The sequence below is a fragment of the Gossypium raimondii genome, chromosome 10 (genome assembly GCF_025698545.1).
Source record: "Gossypium raimondii isolate GPD5lz chromosome 10, ASM2569854v1, whole genome shotgun sequence".
NCBI classification, from domain to species: domain Eukaryota; kingdom Viridiplantae; phylum Streptophyta; class Magnoliopsida; order Malvales; family Malvaceae; genus Gossypium; species Gossypium raimondii.
This window is the reverse complement of record NC_068574.1, coordinates 2,910,013-2,931,103: the sequence shown is the minus strand read 5'-3', so window position 1 is coordinate 2,931,103 and position 21,091 is coordinate 2,910,013. Positions and strand designations below refer to the sequence as shown.

At 31.2% G+C, this 21,091-nt stretch overlaps 3 protein-coding genes across 3 annotated transcripts; 2 read left to right on the top strand and 1 right to left on the bottom strand.

Moving 5' to 3' along the window:
* Positions 1 to 4,472: 4,472 nt before the first annotated feature.
* LOC105776847 (uncharacterized) lies at positions 4,473 to 5,438 on the bottom strand. Its single transcript, XM_012599786.2, has one exon. It carries the CDS (start codon positions 5,290 to 5,292, stop codon positions 4,792 to 4,794), a length of 501 nt encoding a protein of 166 aa, XP_012455240.1. The 5' UTR covers positions 5,293 to 5,438; the 3' UTR covers positions 4,473 to 4,791.
* Positions 5,439 to 7,505: 2,067 nt separating this feature from the next.
* Positions 7,506 to 8,872, top strand: LOC105777566 (peroxisome biogenesis protein 7). Its single transcript, XM_012600912.2, has one exon. The coding sequence runs from the start codon at positions 7,615 to 7,617 to the stop codon at positions 8,566 to 8,568; it is 954 nt and encodes a 317-aa protein (XP_012456366.1). The 5' UTR covers positions 7,506 to 7,614; the 3' UTR covers positions 8,569 to 8,872.
* Positions 8,873 to 18,574: 9,702 nt separating this feature from the next.
* Positions 18,575 to 20,825, top strand: LOC105775106 (F-box protein MAX2). The gene has a single exon (XM_012597641.2). It carries the CDS (start codon positions 18,696 to 18,698, stop codon positions 20,646 to 20,648), a length of 1,953 nt encoding a protein of 650 aa, XP_012453095.1. The 5' UTR covers positions 18,575 to 18,695; the 3' UTR covers positions 20,649 to 20,825.
* Positions 20,826 to 21,091: the final 266 nt, after the last annotated feature.

Genomic DNA, 21,091 nt, shown 5'->3' with positions numbered 1-21,091 from the left:
AAGAAAGGGGCAAAAAGGAGAAAGGGTAGTGAGACTACGGAAGTGGGTTTGCGTCGATGTTTGGGAATGAATTCTTGATGAACGGCAGTGATGCGCCGGCTGCCGACTGATGCGTTACGTGAGCCGTACGGACTCTTCTTAACTTTGGTCTTGGCTTGGCTTCGCTCTATCGGCGCCGTTAGCTTGCATCCTTTCTTACGCCCCCCCCTTGTTTCTAATTACTGTTTCACCTTTAAAATGTTTTGTTTTCTTTTTCCACTTTATTTAATATGACCGGAAACGGAACGGGGGAGTAGTATGACGCCATTATTTATTAAAAACTTCAAAAAAAAAAAAAAAGGTTCAACTTCACGAACCCACGTTTTGGGTTTTTGCCTTTGCCTGATATCGCTGGAAAAAACCGGTTCAGAGTTCAGACCCCTGTTGGGCCTCTTTGACAAAGCCTTTAAGCTCTTCTCCTTTTTTTTTTATATTTGGTGGAAAATGAATTCTCACAATAAACTATTCTCTAAAACAGGGAAAAATTATAGGTTTTTTTGGAAAAATGTCTTACCTTTCTCTTCACATTCCAATAAACTTCCCCTTCTCTCTTCTCCTTCCCCCTTTCTTGTCACCTCGACATTTGCACTGCACTAGTGATGTCGACACTCATCTCCCTCTCTCAAAAGTAAGAACGAAAAAAAGAAGAAGAAATATTTGTAAAATATTTTACACAATTTCTGCTCACTATCTTTTCAATATTCAATTTGACACTTAAACCTTTTAATTCTAATTATACACTTACATTTTTTTATTAAAATATGCATGTCCAACATTCCTTAATCATATAATATCGTTTGATTTGAGAATACTAAACGATATATTAAGCGTGTAGTTCTTAACCCGTGCCCCTAAATATCCAAACTCCTACCGTCACTGTGTTGCCGTCGGCATTGCACCGTCACATGGGGAATTGCAAGTTATGTCATCGTTGTATAATTGTTTTATTTAAAATTGAGATAAAAAATTGCCTTCTCATTGGGATAAAATTGAGTCCCTACAAAAATTAAATTCACCTGAGATGGCGTCAGCATAATTATCTATAAATAATAGATATAGAGATATATATCGGCCACCTGCTTGTGATAATCATCAATATATAATGTTGTCTTTAAAAGCATATTCAACGTGAAAAAAAAGGTTGCATTGCATGCATCATTTGTGTGACATTGATCCAAGAAGCCGTACACACAAAACCTACAATAATTGTGTTGATTCTTAGAAACAGCAGTTGTTTCGTGACAGATTTAGAAATACGATTTAAAGAGAGGAAAAGTGAAGTCAGAAAATTTTGTTGAGGGGTTCGAAATTAAATTATAGATTTTTATAATGGTAAAAATATAATTTTATTATTTTAATAGTCCATAGTTTTATAATTTTTAAAAGATAAATAAAATTTTTATCTTTTAGGGACTAAAATGTAATTTTATTATTATTTTAAAATTTTATAAATTATAAAAAAACTTAAATGAATATTTTTTCAATTTTAAGAGGAGAAGTTACTATCAAACCCTAGATACCCCTGAAGTCATGCATATTATATTATTAAAGCAATAAATCAACTCTCGTGTATATACCCATTTTTCTTATTAAAAACATCAATAAACATGGATTAAAAGTCAAACATAAGAATCTAATCTCTATGAAAGTTGGCTGTGTTTGTCAAAAATATGGGAGAAAGGGAAGAGATTTCCAAAGAAATTGCGTTGGTTTAGGAACAAAACTAAAATATACTATTAGTCCCTCTACTTTTAAAGAATTTGATATTTAGTCTATTTACTTTTAAAGTTTTTAAAAAATTGAATCCTCTTATTCTTTTTTTTCTTTAAAATCTTAGTTCAATTATTATCGTCATTAGTAGTTTCTATTAGAATTTGTCAACTTAACATATTTATTTTTCGTCAATCATATGACCAGGGGGTAAAGAGAAAATTTTTTAGGGTTGCCGAAATTAAATTGTAATTTTTATGATAGTAAAAGTGTAATTTCACCATTTCAATAGCCTCTATCTTTATAATTTTTAAAGGACTAAATTAAAATTTTATTATTTTTAGGTGGGTCAAAGTGTAATTTTACCTCTACTAATTTAAAATTTTAAAATTTTAAAAATTTCAAAGGGCCTAAATAAAAATTTTTCTATTTTAGGGGGGGCCGGGGCCCCTGCCAGCCCCCTGGTTTCCCTCCTGCATATGACATGCCACATGAATACAACTTAACCAACATGTTAAATTAACAAAATTTGACAAAAAAAACACTTACGATTGTAATGATTAAATTGAAAATTTTAAATCAAAACAATTGAAGTACTTAATTTCTAACTTTTTTTTAAGTACATGAACTAAATCTCAAAATTTATCAAAATACAAGGACTAACAATATATATATATATATATATATAGTTAAAAATGTCAAAGGTGGGTTCGCCAAACTCTGCCCAATCTCTTTGCTTCTCATTTCCCAACTGCTTCCCTAGAAAGTTGCATATTTTTAATATATTTTCCTTCAATTTCAAATTCTAGAAAGGTGAAGAATTTTCTTTTTTTTCTTTTTATTTTAAGGTATTTTCAAGTCACATTTATTACTGTTAGAACTAAGGTATTCATCGTCAGTAGCAATAATTAATCCTCTCGTCGTAAATATTCTGTGGAGACTTAAATAGTTGGTCATGAAATGTGCTCTATTCTGATGAGCGATGATTAAACTCTTGACTACATAGTTAAGAGATAAGGTGAGCAATTATCAGACAATATCTCATAATTGAGATAAAACCTTTATAACAAATGTGTTTATTAAAATTCAAACATGTGCCTTATGCTTGGACTTATAGATTTAGGTAATTTTATTTGGAAATAACTTATATTAGTATGATCGTAAAATATATAGGTTTTAGGTACCAATAAAATAATGTCACATCATCAATTTTAAAGACATACAAATATTATTCTACACTCAATCGCATACGATATCATTTCTATTTTAATTTAAATTTAATTAAAATAATTAAAATTTTGGGGAAAATGTCGAACTATAGGCCGAAATAAAACGTAATCATTTTTAAAATGTTTAAATCAATAATTAAAAAATAAAATATTAAGTAATTTAATTAAAGTTAAATTAAGTCGAGAAGATATTAAATATGGATGAATGTATAATAAAACTTCTACATTTTTAAAAGTTGATAATGCGACATTTTATTATTGGTGCCTAAAATTATATATTTTAAGATTATCCTGATATAATTTATTCCCATTTTAGTTTATGTCTTCTTTACTTTAAAACGTATATAAACGAAATTAAAAATATATTTTAAGTTTATTGAGACTTTTCATTACACTTTTAAACTAAAGATAAATTTACCACTCTAGTTCAATTTTAAATTGAATTTTGCCGCTTTGCTTTTGTATTTTAGGATTTAAAATTAAATTAAATTAAATTTAAAAATAATTAATTGGCATAATATTAAATATTAATATAAACGGTTATTTATAAAAGAAAAGTTGAAACTAAAATTAAAAATTTAATATTATATATAAATATAATTAAAACTCTCATTAAAACAATAACATATGTAATAAAAATCAATATCATAATATTATAAAAGAACACAAATATGAAAAAGTATATATTGAAATTTATTGAATTTCGTTGGAATGGTTTATTTTATTTGAAATAACTAATTTGAAAATAATTTTTATATAAAAAACTGATATAAAATTTTATTTTCTTTTACAAAAATCATCAAATATTTAAATTTATTTAATTTTAAAAATTAATAAAAATACACATGTGATGTTAAAGAAAAAAGCAATAGATGCAAGAAATTGATATTATTTGGGGAGGTGAGATTGTGTATACAATACTTAAAATTACCTATAGTCTCTCCTGACTCTTAAATGGGAGAATAATGCACTTCAGCGCACTCAAATCTACGACTTCCTACACTGACAATAATATCGATACCAGTCAAACCAAGACTCAATCAATAATACCCTACTTAATTTCGAGCTAATTTTATATATTATATAAAATTTAAAACCCCCCACATACTTTTTCCTCGATAGAAATGGGCATGTTAAAAAGTTCAATTTATTAATCATTGAAAGAACATGGCCTTAATCATTATCTCCTTTCCGAAAAGATGAAAAGACACTAAGAATTACCCTATCTTCATACCAAATCAAATTATGGGCAAAATGTTATAACACGACTGGTCCAACCTATCAAATATTCCAAAGCTACCATTATTTACCAATCTCATTAAAATCAAACTTTTATTTATTATTTTAAAGTTGATGTTATTGTGAGGATAGCTTTAAACTTCAAAAGAATCGAATTGATATACACATTCAGAGGCGAAATTAAGGACCCCCTAAAATTTTCAAGAGATTTGGCATTTTAAAATTACACTAAATTCGAAAATTATGCCACTAATATAAGAAAGCAATAGTTAAGCTTTGATATTCTTACATTGTATTTGTAAGAATCATCGTGGATTTAGAGCTCAAATAGTTTAGTTCTTACAAATTGCATAGCTATACACAAAACTAATAAAAGGACCAAAAAAAAAAAAAAAAACCAAACAGGAAGCTGTTCCTGGAACCCTAATGGATGGATGTACTTAACGTTTTTTTTTTTCCATGAATCATATCAAAATATGAAGAAAATTGTAAATCCCATTTTCCTTATTTATGCTACTAGCAATAATATATCACAGCTTACTTGACGACGATGATGATAAACAACAAACAACCATCAATTTGGCGTCTCGGAGATACTCTCTAAGTGTGGTCTCCACACCCCAACTCGTCCTCTTCTTCGATCCCTTTGTGTCGACACTTTCTCCGAAAGTATCTCACTTAAATACTGATCCGATTCCAAAAGATTCGCCATTGAAATCGCGTTGGTGTTGCTCATGCTTTGGCTGCTGTTGCCGATGCGATGATCCCTTCTTTTCTTCTTGGTCGTCGTCCGGGTTTTTACCGGTGTGGAAGGGACCGGCATGAGGAAATAAATCTTCCCACGTCGGAGCTCGGCTTCAGGTGGGACGATGACGATTTTCGGAGCCATCCCATCATGGGAAGGAGAGGAAGGTTTCTTGAGGACATGTTTAGGGTAAGCCTTCATGATGTCACCGGCTTTGATATTAGAGCCACTGATTTCTTCAACACGGCCATTGGTGTGTACTATGCGAATCACATCGAGTGCTCCGCATGGAAGAATACAAGAGATGCAGCACCTAATGGTGTTCTTCATGCCCTCTTCTCAAAACTCTCTCTCATAGAGAGATTAAGAAAAAAAACTTGAAAAAAATTTAATGATGGGTTTATCATATAGTCATAGCTTTTTCATTTTTCTGGGGTTTTTTTTTTGGTAAATTGCTTAGGATGAAATCTATGGCATATGAATAATTGCGACTGACTCTGCACTTTTTTGCCTTTTAGATCCCATGATTTAGGGTCCCCATCATCATTCACTTCACTTAAAGAACAGTAATATTTTTAAGGGTTGCTTATGGGTGACAGATGTTAATGCATTATTGGGAACTTCCAATTAAGCCACAACAATTGAACAAGACCTTCATGTCAAGACATTGTCTATAGACATGGTTCAATCAATTTATGACACGTGTAGTTTTCAACCCCAAAAATTTTCCACTTATCTCATCTGTCATATTAGGAGGCTAAGCCTAATTGGCTCCATGCCCTGCCAATTGTGTAAAGGGAGTATCTATATAGAGACATCATTTTTCAATATCCCAAGTAAGATCATAGTGGAAAGTTAAAAACAATAGTGTTTTTGTACAGGGCAACCATGAATTTTCTAAAGCTATATCATGACATACCAAGAAAATAATTAAAAAAATAATAACATCCAACAAATCCCTTAAAGGAGGATATTAAATGGTTTGATTTGATGTGAATAATTTCACTTTCATTTTGGTGGGGCCATAATAATCAAATGAGTGTGTGACCACATTGAGAATTTAGCATAACAAAACAAGGTCAACAATGATGATATATTCATTGTTTCTTTCTTTTAAGGTTTAAGATATATAGAGAGAGATAGATACATTGAGAATTTGGCATAAGAAAACAAGGTTAACAACGATGATATATATATATATACAAGGTTAATGGCATATGTATCATTTGATATATATCTAAGAATCTTAGCAAAACCCTTTTATTAATATAAACTAATCAATAGGGATGCTTGTAGCAGCATTTAGCTTAGCTTGAGTGAGGCCATCATCACCACCTTTAATATGGGGGTATAGCAGTTGAGAGGGATGGGGGGAGAGCAGGCACCAGCAGCTGGACTGGTCCAGGGTGTGTTTATATATGTCTGGTGGATTTCAAACTAGAAGGAGCAAATGGTTCATTCAGTCATTCTCCGATTCCATTTGTTGTCCATCTCCATTGTTCCCCCACAAAATTTAAAGCAAAGGGGAAGGGGCCCTAACTCCTAAGACAGCTACCTATACAGATTCTTTATATAGAACTGCCCCTACTAACATTAAATTCATATACCTAAAAATATCATTCATTACTTTGTAATTTGTTGAAACTCTCCATTAATTCCTTCGCACCATAACACGTTTACTATAAACAATGCACGATAAGTTTTATTATTTCATGCCGGAAGAATTTTTTCTACTAAAGCAAAGCCAATGGAATGCAAGTGCACTAGAAAATTCAAGGCAAAACCTTCATACTAACTAGAGATATTTCATGTGGACAATTTAAAATTTTGCATGGAATGACCATGTAATTACAAAAATAAATACCGACTTTCATCTCGCTTCAGCACACTTTTGACAAGTCATCAATTGAATTTCAATTACAAATCAAATCAAGGGGAAAGACTAAATTCTTGAATTAAATTTAAATATGCAAAGAGTACAAATTGAGAGTAGAATTAGACCTAACATGAATACTAAACATAAAAGGATGAATTTTAAAACTGCATATGAACTTTGGTTTAGTGTGCAATGTTATACTTGAATTTTGATTTTATGCAATTTTATACGTAATAATGACATTTTGATTTTATTCAATTTTCATAAACAATTAACATCATTACCAATATGACATCATTTTACGTTTACATATTATATACACAAATAATTATATCTATCTAATATAAAAATAAATTGATATATTTGTTTATTAAAATGTATAAAATTGAATCAAAATCAAAGTTTTATGCATACATTTGAACTAAAATCAAACTTCATGTACCAAACTGCACATTAGATTAAAGTTCATGTATAGTTATGATATTTATCCCTAAACACAAATGAGTAAAAACCAAAATGGCCGAAAGTTTTGGCCCAAACTAAGCCTAACCCGACCCACCAAATTGATACCTAGATATCCGACGTTTTGCCCAGTGGATCCGGCCCATTTTCTGAATCATCTCTACTTGGGCCCGTACAAAATTTAATCTCTGCTAAAACCGAATCTTCATGAAGCACTGTGGGAATCGAAAATTGGAGCTGCAATTCTGCAACGTCACTCACCTCATCCAAATCCTTGAAAACCCCAATTCCTTTCATTTGATCGTCGATCAACGATGCCCTTTTTCAAAACTCCGTTCAACGGCTACTCCGTTAGGTTCTCCCCCTTTTACGAGTCCCGTTTAGCCGTAGCCACCGCCCAGAATTTCGGCATATTAGGGAACGGCCGTGTCCACGTCATCGACCTCTCTCCGAACGCCCCTATCATCAACGAACTCATCTCCTACGACACCGCCGATGGTGTCTACGATGTAGCCTGGTCCGAATCGCATGATTCCGTCCTCGTCGCTGCCGTCGCCGACGGATCTATCAAAGTCTACGACACTGCCCTCCCTCCTCACTCCAACCCTCTTCGCTCCCTCAAAGAACACGCCCGTGAAGTCCACGGTCTCGATTACAACCCAACGCGGCGCGACTCGTTCCTCTCCGCTTCCTGGGACGATTCCGTCAAGCTCTGGACCCTCGACCGCCCTGCTTCCCTTCGCACTTTCCGTGAACACGCGTATTGCGTGTATTCCGTCGCGTGGAATCCTAAACATGCTGACGTTTTCGCCTCCGCGTCCGGTGACTGTACGGTAAGAATCTGGGACGTTAGGGAACCCGGTTCAACGATGATAATCCCGGGTCACGAACACGAAATATTGTCGTGTGATTGGAATAAATATGATGAATGCCTGATTGCTAGTGCAAGTGTAGATAAGAGTATTAAAATTTGGGATGTAAGAAACTATAGGGTCCCGGTTTCGGTCCTTAATGGCCATGGCTATGCTGTTAGGAAAATTAAGTTTTCACCGCATAGGAGGAGTTTGATTGTGTCTTGTTCGTATGATATGACCGTTTGTTTGTGGGATTTTATGATAGAAGATGCACTTGTTGGAAGGTATGATCATCATACCGAGTTTGCTGTTGGGGTCGATCTCAGTGTTCTTGTTGATGGGCTTATGGCCAGTACTGGATGGGATGAGCTTGTTTACGTTTGGCAGCAGGGGATGGACCCCAGAGCAGCTTAGAAGGGAAGTTTTTATACCTTCTTTCTATTGTTTCTCTTTGCCCTTTGTGTAATTCATTGTCATATTTCAGATGAGTACTGGAATGGTTTTGGCTTTCCAATAGGTGAATGATATACTTGGAAGGGGATTGCTAATGGGGGACATGATGCTGTTGTTGTAGTTAATTGTAATTTGGTTTGGCCATGACCTGACTTTGCTCAATTGCATTGTGTTCTTGATGAATAAATAGCCCTAATTATATCAGATATCAGTCCACCATATATCAATTCTAATAAAAGTGAAGGAGTTTCGATTTTGCTTTTCATTTTTATTCTTTTTCCAGCTTCAAAACTCTATGCTTGACATGTAATCCATGCATTTTAAAGGCTTGCAAGTTATCATTTCTAGCTTCTGTCTGATTGTGTATATTTTCGCTTATGGTGATAGAAAGCAAGTGCTTCATGTCATGGCTGCAGATAGAGAGTCCTTTGTACAAACTCTACAACCTTGACTTAACTCTTGCATACGAGTCTTTTATACGCTAGGTAGCAGGTGTATGAGGCTTACAGAGTGCTGATAGTAACTTCTAATGCCTCTATAATCTTGAAGCAATTCATAACTTTTTTTCTTACACTCTAAGTAAATTATATACACAATAATCAAAATTAGACATTGAATGTCTGCATTTAAGCTTTATTAAATGTATAGAAAGGAGGCTTGAAGCTTGGAGACTGTTTGTTCCCTAAACTGGTTGCCGCTCAATCCCGGCACCCTCTTCTAGAGGTAGTGGCAGAGCTGTGCGAGACCGTTTCTGACTTGGGTTGAATAAGGTTTTTAAGAAGCCTTCCGCCCTTATTTGTTGCTCTTGGGAGTATCAGTATAGGACGCATTATACAGTTAGCTATTGTACACTGAAATCAAATCATAGCTCACCCTTAGATCATTCAAGGAAAGCTATTGCTGATCAATGACTTGATTGTTCTTTGAAGGGCTTCCAAGAAGAGCCTCAGATAACAGTTAGGAGTTTGAAGTTTTAGGATATAATCTTGTAGATATCATTTTCTTTTTGTTCATTGTTCTTGTAGATATTAGTCAAGGCATTACAGGCCATTATGTTGAATCTTAAGTTTGTTTATTGTAATGAAATTTAACATTTGACATGGTTTATAAATCCCAGATGGCTATTTCCTTTATTGCTTCAACGGTAGAAGATGCATGAAATCTGTTTTTATTTAGGGTTAATGAGTTGCATAGCAGGTTGAAAATCTGGGAGGTTAATATGACAAATGGTGGCAAGCATGACCCCAATATCTCAAGTGTTAAAAAGATCATGATTCTTATTGATATCGCATGGTTTCCTCTTAAATGCTGTTGTTATTTTGCTGAAATGAAATCAATTAATGGAACATGGAACATTCTTCTACTCAACTGCAAGATGGGTAAAATTATTAAACTTGGAACATTCACATTCTTGATGGACTACTTGTGAAATTATGTTTGTTAATTTTGTTGACATATTGATGTGATATACAAGTTAATTTTTTTTTTTATATCATAAAAATGACTAAATTTTGTATAATTTCACATGTTTATAGATGATGTTGAATTTGTGGGAAGTGTGATCTCATCCTTTTGGTCTACTATTTATAATTATTACCCACACCTTCTTTGAGTTTTAATAGTGGATTTGATAGCAAATAGACATTGTAGGCAATGTGGTGGAGCGGCCATTGTCTATTCAATTATTTTAAAAGTCAACATAATTAACTTATAATATGTCATATTTTTATATTAAAATAAATTAAATTTTTTTATAATTTCTTATGTTAACAAGTAACGATAACAAATATTAATTTTAATGAAAATATAATTAAAATATTTCATTACAATAAAAATTTACTTAATATATAATAAACTAATAATTTATATTGACATCAATGTTTTTGGAAATTGACCCGATGGTCAAATTGGCAATACTAGTAATACTTGAAATCTGCTCTCTAAAAGTTGAGAGGCTGATGATTAATTTTATTTTTAGAAATCACCATTTGCTTGCTCTACTAGATGGGACCGAAAATATTATTTCATTGGTTTAGAACTAGACTGCGAATTGGTTAGGGTACTGGTTCAAAGATAGGGGTTGAACTGATTAATCCATAAACCCATACAAACGGATTGAAAAAAGCTAAAAAAAAATAATTGAATTGATTTTTCTCTATTTTTAAATATTTTATTTTTATGAATACAAACTAATTAATTCGCGGATTGGTGGCTTGATTAATTCAACCACTGGTCTAGTTGTTAAGAATAAAAAAAATATTTTATCTATTATGTCACCTGTCTATTTATAATTGTTTTTAAATAGACTTAACCGTTAATAAACGATTGAACGAATAGAGATACTAACTTTTAAAAAAATAGTTTCGTATCACTTGTGACAAAAAATGTTTAAATACCAAAATGAAAAAAAAAAAAGAGGCATAGTTTTGGTATCAATTTGTGGGTTAATCCTCTTTTAAAACATGCTTAACAATTTGACTAATAAAGGTATCAACTTGGAAAAAAATATAGTTTAGGTACCAATTGTGATAAAAAAAAAGTTTAAGTATCAAGATGTGAAAAACAATATAATTTAATTACCAATTCGTGTGGTTTAGACCTATAATGAAAATACAACCTTAAAAAACGAACTTTATTGGCTGCCAAGGGGTTCATCTCCTTAAAAGACCACTAGCACGTGATAGGTTATTTCATCTGTCAGGTTTAAAAATGGATGCTTCAGATTTAGGATCTATTTGGACATCACAAAATAGTTAAATGAAAATGTAATTATTAGAATAGTAATTACACTCTATTGTAATTACAATTCTTTAAACATGTTTGGCTGACAGAGTGTAATTACATCGTAATTTTCTATTTCATATTTGGTAATACAAACTGTAATTATACGATTACATAATTTATATTCTTAAAAATATTAATTACAATAAAAAGATATTAGCATAATAAAAGTAATTTCTAAGCAAGTAACAAAATTAAAATTAAATAATTATATATATTATATTAGTTTAAAAAGTAGTTGATAATACGATTACTAAGAAAATAACAAGAAAAGTAAACATCATATGTAATTTTATCTAATTGTTCTAGTGCGTATTTGTTAGGTTATCCTCTCTTTAATATTTAACATATGCTCATTCTCATCATCTATTGGTCTTTGAACGAGTTCATCATCATCTGAATTTGAATCTACATCATTAAGATTATCAAGATTTCATTCTTCCATGTACACTATAAAGTATGGGTTATCTCAATTCCACCTATGATTGAAGTTATGAAATATGCAACATGCTAATACGATTCAACTTTTTTTATGCTATACTAAGATGATGTTAATATGAGAAATATTTTATTAGAATAATAAATGTCTTCTCAACCCAATTTCAAACCCTTAAATGTCTCAAATTAAAAAAACTCGCAAGTTGCCTATGGTGCTTGTATTTGGTATCATTGTCTCAAATGGTATAATATCTCACGATATGATGTACGAAAACTTTTTTTATTTGCATAATTAACATCGACCTTATAATAGTTGGGCTCATAGTGTAAATAGTTTGTAGCTTTAATTATAAAAATTTATATAAACTTAATTTGGAAAAAGATTTATCTTAGGTTATATCATTTTTATAATACGTAAATTAAATAAAAATAATATAAAATTGATAATATATAACGTTTATAAAAAATTATAAATTGTCCAAAACTTTCAAAACACTTCTTATAAATATTTTTTTGTAACTTTAATGAGTTATGATAAAAAATGTAACATTTTTTATGAATAAATATATTATTTTTATAATATATAGCATGGACACATAATTAAGTTATGTCTATACTTGACCATAATTTTTATAAATAAATATATTATAACATTTTTATAAAACGTAATTTGGCCATAAATTTAAAATTTTTAAGATTTAAATAATATAATTTTGCAATAACTTTGTAAAATAAACAAATTATTTTTATAATATAGTTTTGTAGGATTTATAATATAAGAAATTTTTGTCATAATCATTCCAAACACTTATACGTGTTCATGCTTATAATATAACTTTTATAAGTTGTATAAAAATGATTTTTTAAAATTAGATCCGAGTGCAATTACTTGCATAATTACTCTAATTCTCACATTCTCCCTAAGAATTAGAAAGTATGATGTCCACAAAACCAACTGAAAATTCGAGAAATGCAAATGCACCTATCAATTAATAGTATAGCTACGGTGAGCAAATATATCGTTCCCTTGAAGACTAAAAATACTAGTAATTATCGTCTTTCTATTATTTAACCAACAAATTTGAGTGATTGATTAAAACTAAAATTAACTAAATTAATTAACTAAAGAACACGACAAAGAACGAATCAAGAACAAATGATTAACAACCAAGAAGTGAGACAATACTCAGGAAAGAATCCACCTAGATTTCATCTGTCATTATCAATCTAAATTAAATAATTTCTTTACTTAGTATCTTGATCCGTAAAAATCCCTAAATTATGCTAATATCTCTTTCAAGACTAAGAGCAACTGATTCTAGGTTGATTAATTGAAATTTATTTCTAATTAAAACCCCTATTGTTGCAACTCGATCTATGGATCCCTCTATTAGATTTGACTCTAATCCGGTAGATTTATGTCATCTTATTTCTAGGATTGCATGCAACTCCACTTAATTATACTATATCTACTCTTAAACAAAGACTTTTCCTTCTCTATTCAAGCACATCAAACATGGATTAATAATCCAGAAATATTAAACCAATAATTAGGCACACAAAATTGAGAACAAGATCCAAGTATTTATTGCGTAAAACAGAAATCAAAAGGCAGAATTCATTATAGGGTTTATCTCCCCTCGTTATTTAGAAAATTAGTTCATAATCGCAAATAAAAACATCTCAACGACAGTATAACTGCAAGAAACAAGAAAACTCATAATAAACTTCAAAGAAATCAAAAGGAGATCTTCAATATTGGTGAAAATTTGCTTCAGATTCAGCTTCAATGGTGTTTTCTAAGTTGTTTTCTTCAATATTCTCTAACAGCTTTCTCCCGTTTTTTTATATATATTTGGTATATATAGGTCTTAGTATGCCTGAAAAACCTAAAAACTGTGTTTTTTCGCGTGTCCGAAATGCAATTCGTGAAATCCCACGGTCTGGCACATGGCCGAGTGGCAGCGATCGTGTGTCCAGCCCGTGTGGCTCCTGAAACTTGCTCTGATTTTTGCTTTTTTTCGCTCCTTTTGCTTTGAAATGCTCTACTAAGGTTAGAAACATGAATTGAAAAGATTAGGAGCATAAAATTCACCACTTTAACTCGAATAATAATCCAAAACGCATTAAGAACGGGATTAAAACATGTTACTTTTAGCACTTATCACACCCAATTTAGTGTGACCTACCAATTATAATGGTTACCCAAATCTTTGTGTAATTATAAGCAATCACACCCAAATCTAATTATTAAGTGACTTTTCAAAGACTGCTGTACTTTTAAGATTCAACATCTGAATTTAAATTCGCATAAGGATTGCACCACTCGTAAAAAAAATTAAAAATATATAAAAATACTAAAAAAAAAGTAGATTTAGAACCAACCTGGCAAATGGTTATTCAAATTCAATGAACTTGGAATATTTTTCTAGGTTCATTCCCAATGTGTAAAAATCATATATATATATATATTTATAAATTCTATCTTTAAATATTCTTTTTATTTTTGTCATGTGTCAAAATGTAAGGCTACTACATATCACTATGTTATTAGTCATCAAGGCTACGTTAGTATATTTTAATGGCGTTAATCAAATATCTAAAAGTATCAAATTAACTTAAAATTTTCAAATTTAAGTACCAATCAAATATAAAAAATACGAAGTATCAAATAGATACAAGTTATCAAATTTAAGTATTTGAATATATATTAAATTAACATATTATTAATACCATGCTTGAGCCTAAGCAATTCATTTAGTTTCTTTAGAAATTTTAAAATTTTAAATTAGTAAAAATAAAATTACACTTTACCTCCTTAAAAATTAGAAAATTTTAATTTAATCTTCTAAAATTATAAAGATTTAGGCCATTAAAAATTATAATATAATTCCGACTCCTTAAATATTTTGTAATTCCGCCCCTATTGACCATCAACACGTGTAGTGGAATGTGTTGCATAGGTCCACCAATCAAAGTCGTAGGTTTTAGGGACTTTATTCTTACATTGTTGGGTTTTGTTGATAGTGCACTGTTTGATTCTCACCTTCTCTTTTGGAGGGATTTCCTTGTTTTTACTTTTTAGTTGGTTCATTCTCTCTTACTGTAGCTATAGCAGGTTTAGTAGATATGAAGCAACATACCTTTTTCTCTGTGTTTCGCATTTTTTTTGAGGCAAAAAATGGACAAGTGTACTTAATTAATTTTAAAAATTAAAAAAAAATGAAATATATGACGAACTTTTAACCTTATTTACAGTTAAAAAAATCATTTACTGTTTGTGTATTAAATGATATTTTTTATAAATAATATTAAAATATTTTCACATGTTTTTATTTTGTGTATTAAATAATATTTTGCAATGTTATGTCAACGCCAATATGCCAAGAAAAAGAGGTGTATGGATAGAAATATACGTAGATGTTTATCCAATGTATGGAATCATTTTTGTTTGTGCTTTTAATGGGCCTTCCTTCAACATGACAACTCGCACCACTTTTCATTAATATTAAAAAGTCAACGCTAAATTATAGAAGTCATTAGCTCGGAAGCGTATAAACATATTATTTTTTTATTTAATAAAATTCTAATAATTGTATAAAAAATATTTTAAATTGTAAATAGCGAACACTAAAGGTGGGTTTGGATGGGCGGTACGTTTACCTATAACAGTGACGATAAGATTATATATTCTTGTCACTTTCCTTCTTTTATTCGTTGAATCATTTCTTCCGTATTCACAATGCACTTCCCATACACATATTATGATTAAATATTTTCAAGTCATACTCTTCATTGTTTTTTGTATATTATTTTTAAACATACATTTGTGTTCTAAATCTGTTGTTTCCATACATATACACATGTGATAGAATTTCTAACATTAATAATGTTATTCATTGAGTTGGTGTCACGAGTCAACTTGACAAATAGTTATAGAACACTTAGTTTTACTTGTCTGGTGCATTTATGCTTTTAAATTTCGTTTTACTCATAATTTAATCTATTTTTAAATTTTAATTTCATATACATATTTCATGTGTTATTATGATTAATTAATTTAAAACCATATATTTCATTATTTATTGCATTTTAGTTTTAAACACACATTTGTGCTTTAAATCAAATGCGTTTGATAGGAATTTAGTATTAATAATGTATTTGATTGAGTTGGTGTCGAGTTAATAACGCATATATTTTATGTGTTATTATTAATTAATTTCAAACCATAAGTTTCATTATTTATTGTATATTATTTTTAAACACACGTTCATATTCTAAAGTTATGATTTTCACACATACACACGTGTAATAAAATTTATAATATATACTATAAATCCACATAAGTACATTCTATTTAGAAAATACCTATCTTGTAGGCCACCAATTAACAATTTCTTGAATCTTTATCTTTAATTTATTCCCATTTCCTATCAATTATTTTATTCCAATTCTATTTTTTTTTCCTTTTTACAAATTTTCTAACCATCACTTACATATAGAATCAAAGATATTTTACTGAAAATCTTTTAGAAAAATGATACTTGTTAACCTGAGGTGAATAAAGGAAAAAAAGATGGTGGTTCAATGGAAGAGAAGGGAATGAGGATTGGGAAAAAAAAAAACTTCAATTTTTGAGAAAGGCAGGAGGTTTCATGTGAGTCTATCAACTGTTTGCATGATTCTTTTATAGTGAGGGAAAAACTTAACTACGCGTATTATGAACGTTAACGTGGAAGTCTAATTTGATATCCTTGATAGTAATGGTAACGTGATGTCCTAAGATGACACATATTAGCGTGACTACCAATTAATTACTCTGAGCTTTCACGTAATCCTCATATAGCCTTAGTGTTAGCAAAGGTGCATAGTTCATCAGATTGAGCTTCACAGACAAACCATGAATTCGTGGTATCACTGATCCATTGAAAAACATGTGTCAAACTCTTTGTAAATAGAATATAAAATTTACGAGTTATATTGTAAGGTTAACGATACGTAATATAACAATAATATATTCCAGTTACGTCTTAATCCAATATCAATTTTCGCTTATAACCACTTTATATTCTATTCTATTTCTTTATCTCAATTTTAAGACTTCCTTTAGATTGAAATTTATCTACGTTTCACAAATTTTTTTTTAATAAATTTTTCCCAACAAATACCATTTAACTGAGTGGCTAGTGGAGCTTTCGATTTAACTCAGTTAGTGGAGCTTTCATGCTTAGTGAAAAATTAGAGTTCAATGGCATTTATTGAGACAAAATTTATCTTATCTTTTCTCCCCTGGTTGTGGTACATAAAATGACATGATCAGAGGGGAATATAGGCGCCGGCCCCCCTAAAATAGAAAATTATTATTAGGTCCTTTTAATCTTTTTAAAATTTTAAAATAGTAAATGTAAAATTATATTTTGACCCTTATTAAACTATAAAAAATTAAAATTTTATTCGGCCCCCTAAAAAATTGTTCTGGCTTCGTCCCTAGATATGATATATTCGTTTTGGCTTGTACTACTACTATAAATATATTCTTTTTGGCTTGTACTACTACTATAAATATATTCCTTTTGGCTTGTAGTACTACTATAAATATATTCCTTTTATCTACAGGCAAAAGTTTCCCTACTTAAAATAATTTTAGGTAAAAATTTTTAGTATTTTTCAATTTAATATTAAGTAAATTGAGCTATCTCAAGAAAATCGAGGTGATTTAATCTTTATCAATTTTAAAATGAGCAACTAAGAACAATTAATTACGACGTTAATATTTTTTGTCAAGTGTACATGATTTTGATTGAATATAAAATTTAACCTTCAATATTTATATATTTTGTATAAACATTGACAAAATGTGTAAATGTCGCGGATTAAATTTGTTAAAATTAATAAGATATATAAACTTTAAGGACTAAATTTGATATTATACCAATAAAATAATATGTACATTTGACAAAAAACATTAACATTGTGATTAATTATTTTTATTTGCTCATTTTCAAATTGACGGAATTAATTGCTTTAGTTTTTTTTGTAAAGAGACCAATTTGCTCAATATTTATATTGAGAGGGACTAGAGAAATCTTTTTATCAATATTTTCACGAATTTATAGACTTAGAAATGTTATACGTTTATATAAAACAATTAATTAAAAATATTTATATAAATCTATAAAATTCATATAAATAATTACATCGATAATAAAAATTTATTATGATACATATTATTATTTTATTAATAAAATTATAATTTCACGTGATTTTTCTAATTTCATAAAAATGAAATAATTTAGAACTTTTATATGTGCAATTTTATGTGTAATGTTTTTAATAGTCATTTTTTATTTCGCATAATGATTTATTTGGTCTGTCAATTTTACAAAGAAATAATTTTACTCTTCATTTAATTTTTCACCTCTTTACGGTAATCTCATTATAGATTTTTATCATATATGATATTTTTTATACAAAGCCTAGAACTACCCATAGTTCCGGATAATGTACGTTCACCTGCACTGACAACAATATCAATCGATACCAACCGAATTAAGAATCAACCTACAACTTAATTATAAAGTTAAAGTTATATTTTTAAAAATGTAAATTCAAGTTTAATTATCTATACAATATTAAAATTCCACCAGGAAATGTATTAACTATAATAGAGTTGCTGTACTTGTCAAGTTCTCTCTCTATATATAGATAGATATTTAGCTTCGTCCAGATCACACAACACTGATCTTCCTCAACAAGCTGACCTCCTTTGAATCTTCCTTTATCTTAGCTTATGGTACTTGTCTTTGAAAACCCATTGTTCGCATACGCAAAATAAATCAAGTTATATTCCAAAAAGCAAAAAAAAAAAAATGGCAGCTGGAACTTCAAGCAACGTTCATCTCCATGATATACCTGATGTGATACTCTCCAACATATTCTCTTTAGAGACTGAAACTCGCACACGCAACGCCATGTCTCTCGTGTGTCTCAAATGGCTCTTGCTCGAGCGCTCCACTCGCAAATCCCTCACCCTTCGTGGTAACATCCGCAATCTCTTCCTCCTTCCTACTTGCTTTCGTGCTGTTACCCATCTTGACCTTTCTTTCCTCTCCCCATGGGGATACCCTCTTCTCGATTCGTTTTCAAACCCACTTGTACTTGCTCAGTTCCTTCGACATGCATTTCCTTCAGTTGTTTCTCTCATCGCTTATGTCCGAAACCCTCTAACTCTCCATCTTTTAGCTTCCCAATGGCCTAACTTACAACATGTTAAGCTCGTACGTTGGCATCAACTTTGGCCTGCTGCACCTGTTGGTTCTGATTTAGTTCCACTTTTCGACCATTGCCCGATGCTTTCATCACTTGATGTTTCACATTTTTATTGTTGGACTGAAGATCTTCCACCGGTAATCCAAGCATACCCTTCTATTGCAACTTCTCTTTCCCATCTCAATATCTTAAAACATGATTCAAGTACTGATGGATTCAAGTCCCATCAGCTTTTGTCTATTACTGCTTGTTGTCCTAACCTACGTAAATTGTTGGCAACATGTATATTTAACCCTCGATTCATTGGTTTCATAAGCGACCAAACCTTGCTTACTCTTGCTTTAAATTGTCCTCTCCTTTCTCTTCTTCACCTTGCTGATTCAACTTCAATGTCCAACGTTAGACCCAACCTTATTGAAGATGCAAGTATCAGCTTTGCTACACTTGGGGACGTATTTTCTAAATTGCCACTACTTGAAGAGCTGGTTCTCGATGTTTGTCACAACGTTAAACACACATGGCCAGCATTGGAGTTGCTTAATACCAAATGCCCCATGCTTAAATCTTTAAGGCTGGGACAGTTCCAAGGAATCTGTAGAGGTATTGCCTCTCCACCAGATGGGGTCGCTTTATGCCAAGGCTTGGAATCTTTGTCCATCAAGAACTGTACTGACTTAACTGATAAAGCTCTGATAGCTATCTCTCATGGCTGCCATAGACTTTCTAAGTTCGAGGTTCTAGGATGCAACCAACTCACCAGAAAAGGGATGTGGGAATTCACTCATAATCTTCGTAAAACGTTGGTTGATGTGAAAATCTCTTACTGTAAAAACCTCAACGCAGTTTCATCATTGCAAGCATTGGAACCAATCCGAGACCGCATAGTAAAACTCCATATAGATTGCGTGTGGGCAAGCATTATCGGAGAAGAAAAAAGCTTGAAAAATTGGAGTAAGCTAAAATATCTTTCCCTATGGATTGCTGTAGGTGAGTTGCTGAATCCACTATCGTTATCGGGTCTAAACGGTTGCCCATCACTAGAAGAGATACAAATCAAAATCGAAGGCGATTGCAGGGATCAACCAAAGCCATTCATGGATGCATTTGGGTTAAGTTCCTTAACCTGTTATCCAAATCTTACAAGGATGATCTTAGACTGCAGTGGAGTAACAGGTTATGCTCTTACAGCACCTGTAGGACACACAGATTTAAGCTTGTGGGAGAGATTTTTCCTTAGTGGAATACAAGATTCGACACTCAATGAACTCAACTATTGGACTGCACAAGACGTGGACGTGAATCAACGGTGCCTTTTTCTCCCGGCAGCAGGATTGTTGGCACAGTGTGGGAGTTTAAGGAAACTTTTCATACATGGAACAGCCAATGAACACTTGATGATGTTCCTGTTGGGAAATCCGACACTGAGGGATGTTCAACTTAGAGAAGATTATTACCCTGCACCAGACAATGATACAATCACAGAGATGAGGGTAGGATCTTGTTGTCGATTTGAGGATGCTCTTAATAGTAGTAGCCGCCATGTTCCTGATTAAGAATTTGTTGGAATTTTTATATACCCAACTAGTAATAAATTTCTGATTTAGTCTCCCAATTATAACTAGTTACAAAATAGTCATCCAACTATTCACTTTTATTTTTTCTGTCACCAACGGACTAACACTAGCAGCTTTTAAAATTGACATAATAATAAATTTATCCCTTAACATTTATTAATTTTTGTCAATTTAATCTTCATTCTAAAAAAAATAACCCTGAATGTTTATAAAAAAAATTATACCAACAACGGACCATTTCTAGTGGTTCTTGGCCATTCCAAGGCAACAAGTATAGAACAAAACGAACCCAAGAAATTAAAGAAACTTGAATATACGAGCATTGATCTACAAAAATAATAAAGTAGAAATAGGAGAAAAAAACAAGAACTCCATGTTCCACTAATTTTAGATCCATTTTCTTTAAAAGAGATAATTACCTT

What these genes read in the sequence shown, in the direction of transcription:
- LOC105775106 (XM_012597641.2), top strand. Translation starts at nt 18,696, where the DNA reads ATGGCAGCTGGAACTTCAAGCAACGTTCATCTCCATGATATACCTGAT.
- LOC105777566 (XM_012600912.2), top strand. Translation starts at nt 7,615, where the DNA reads ATGCCCTTTTTCAAAACTCCGTTCAACGGCTACTCCGTTAGGTTCTCC.
- LOC105776847 (XM_012599786.2), bottom strand. Translation starts at nt 5,292, where the DNA reads ATGAAGAACACCATTAGGTGCTGCATCTCTTGTATTCTTCCATGCGGA.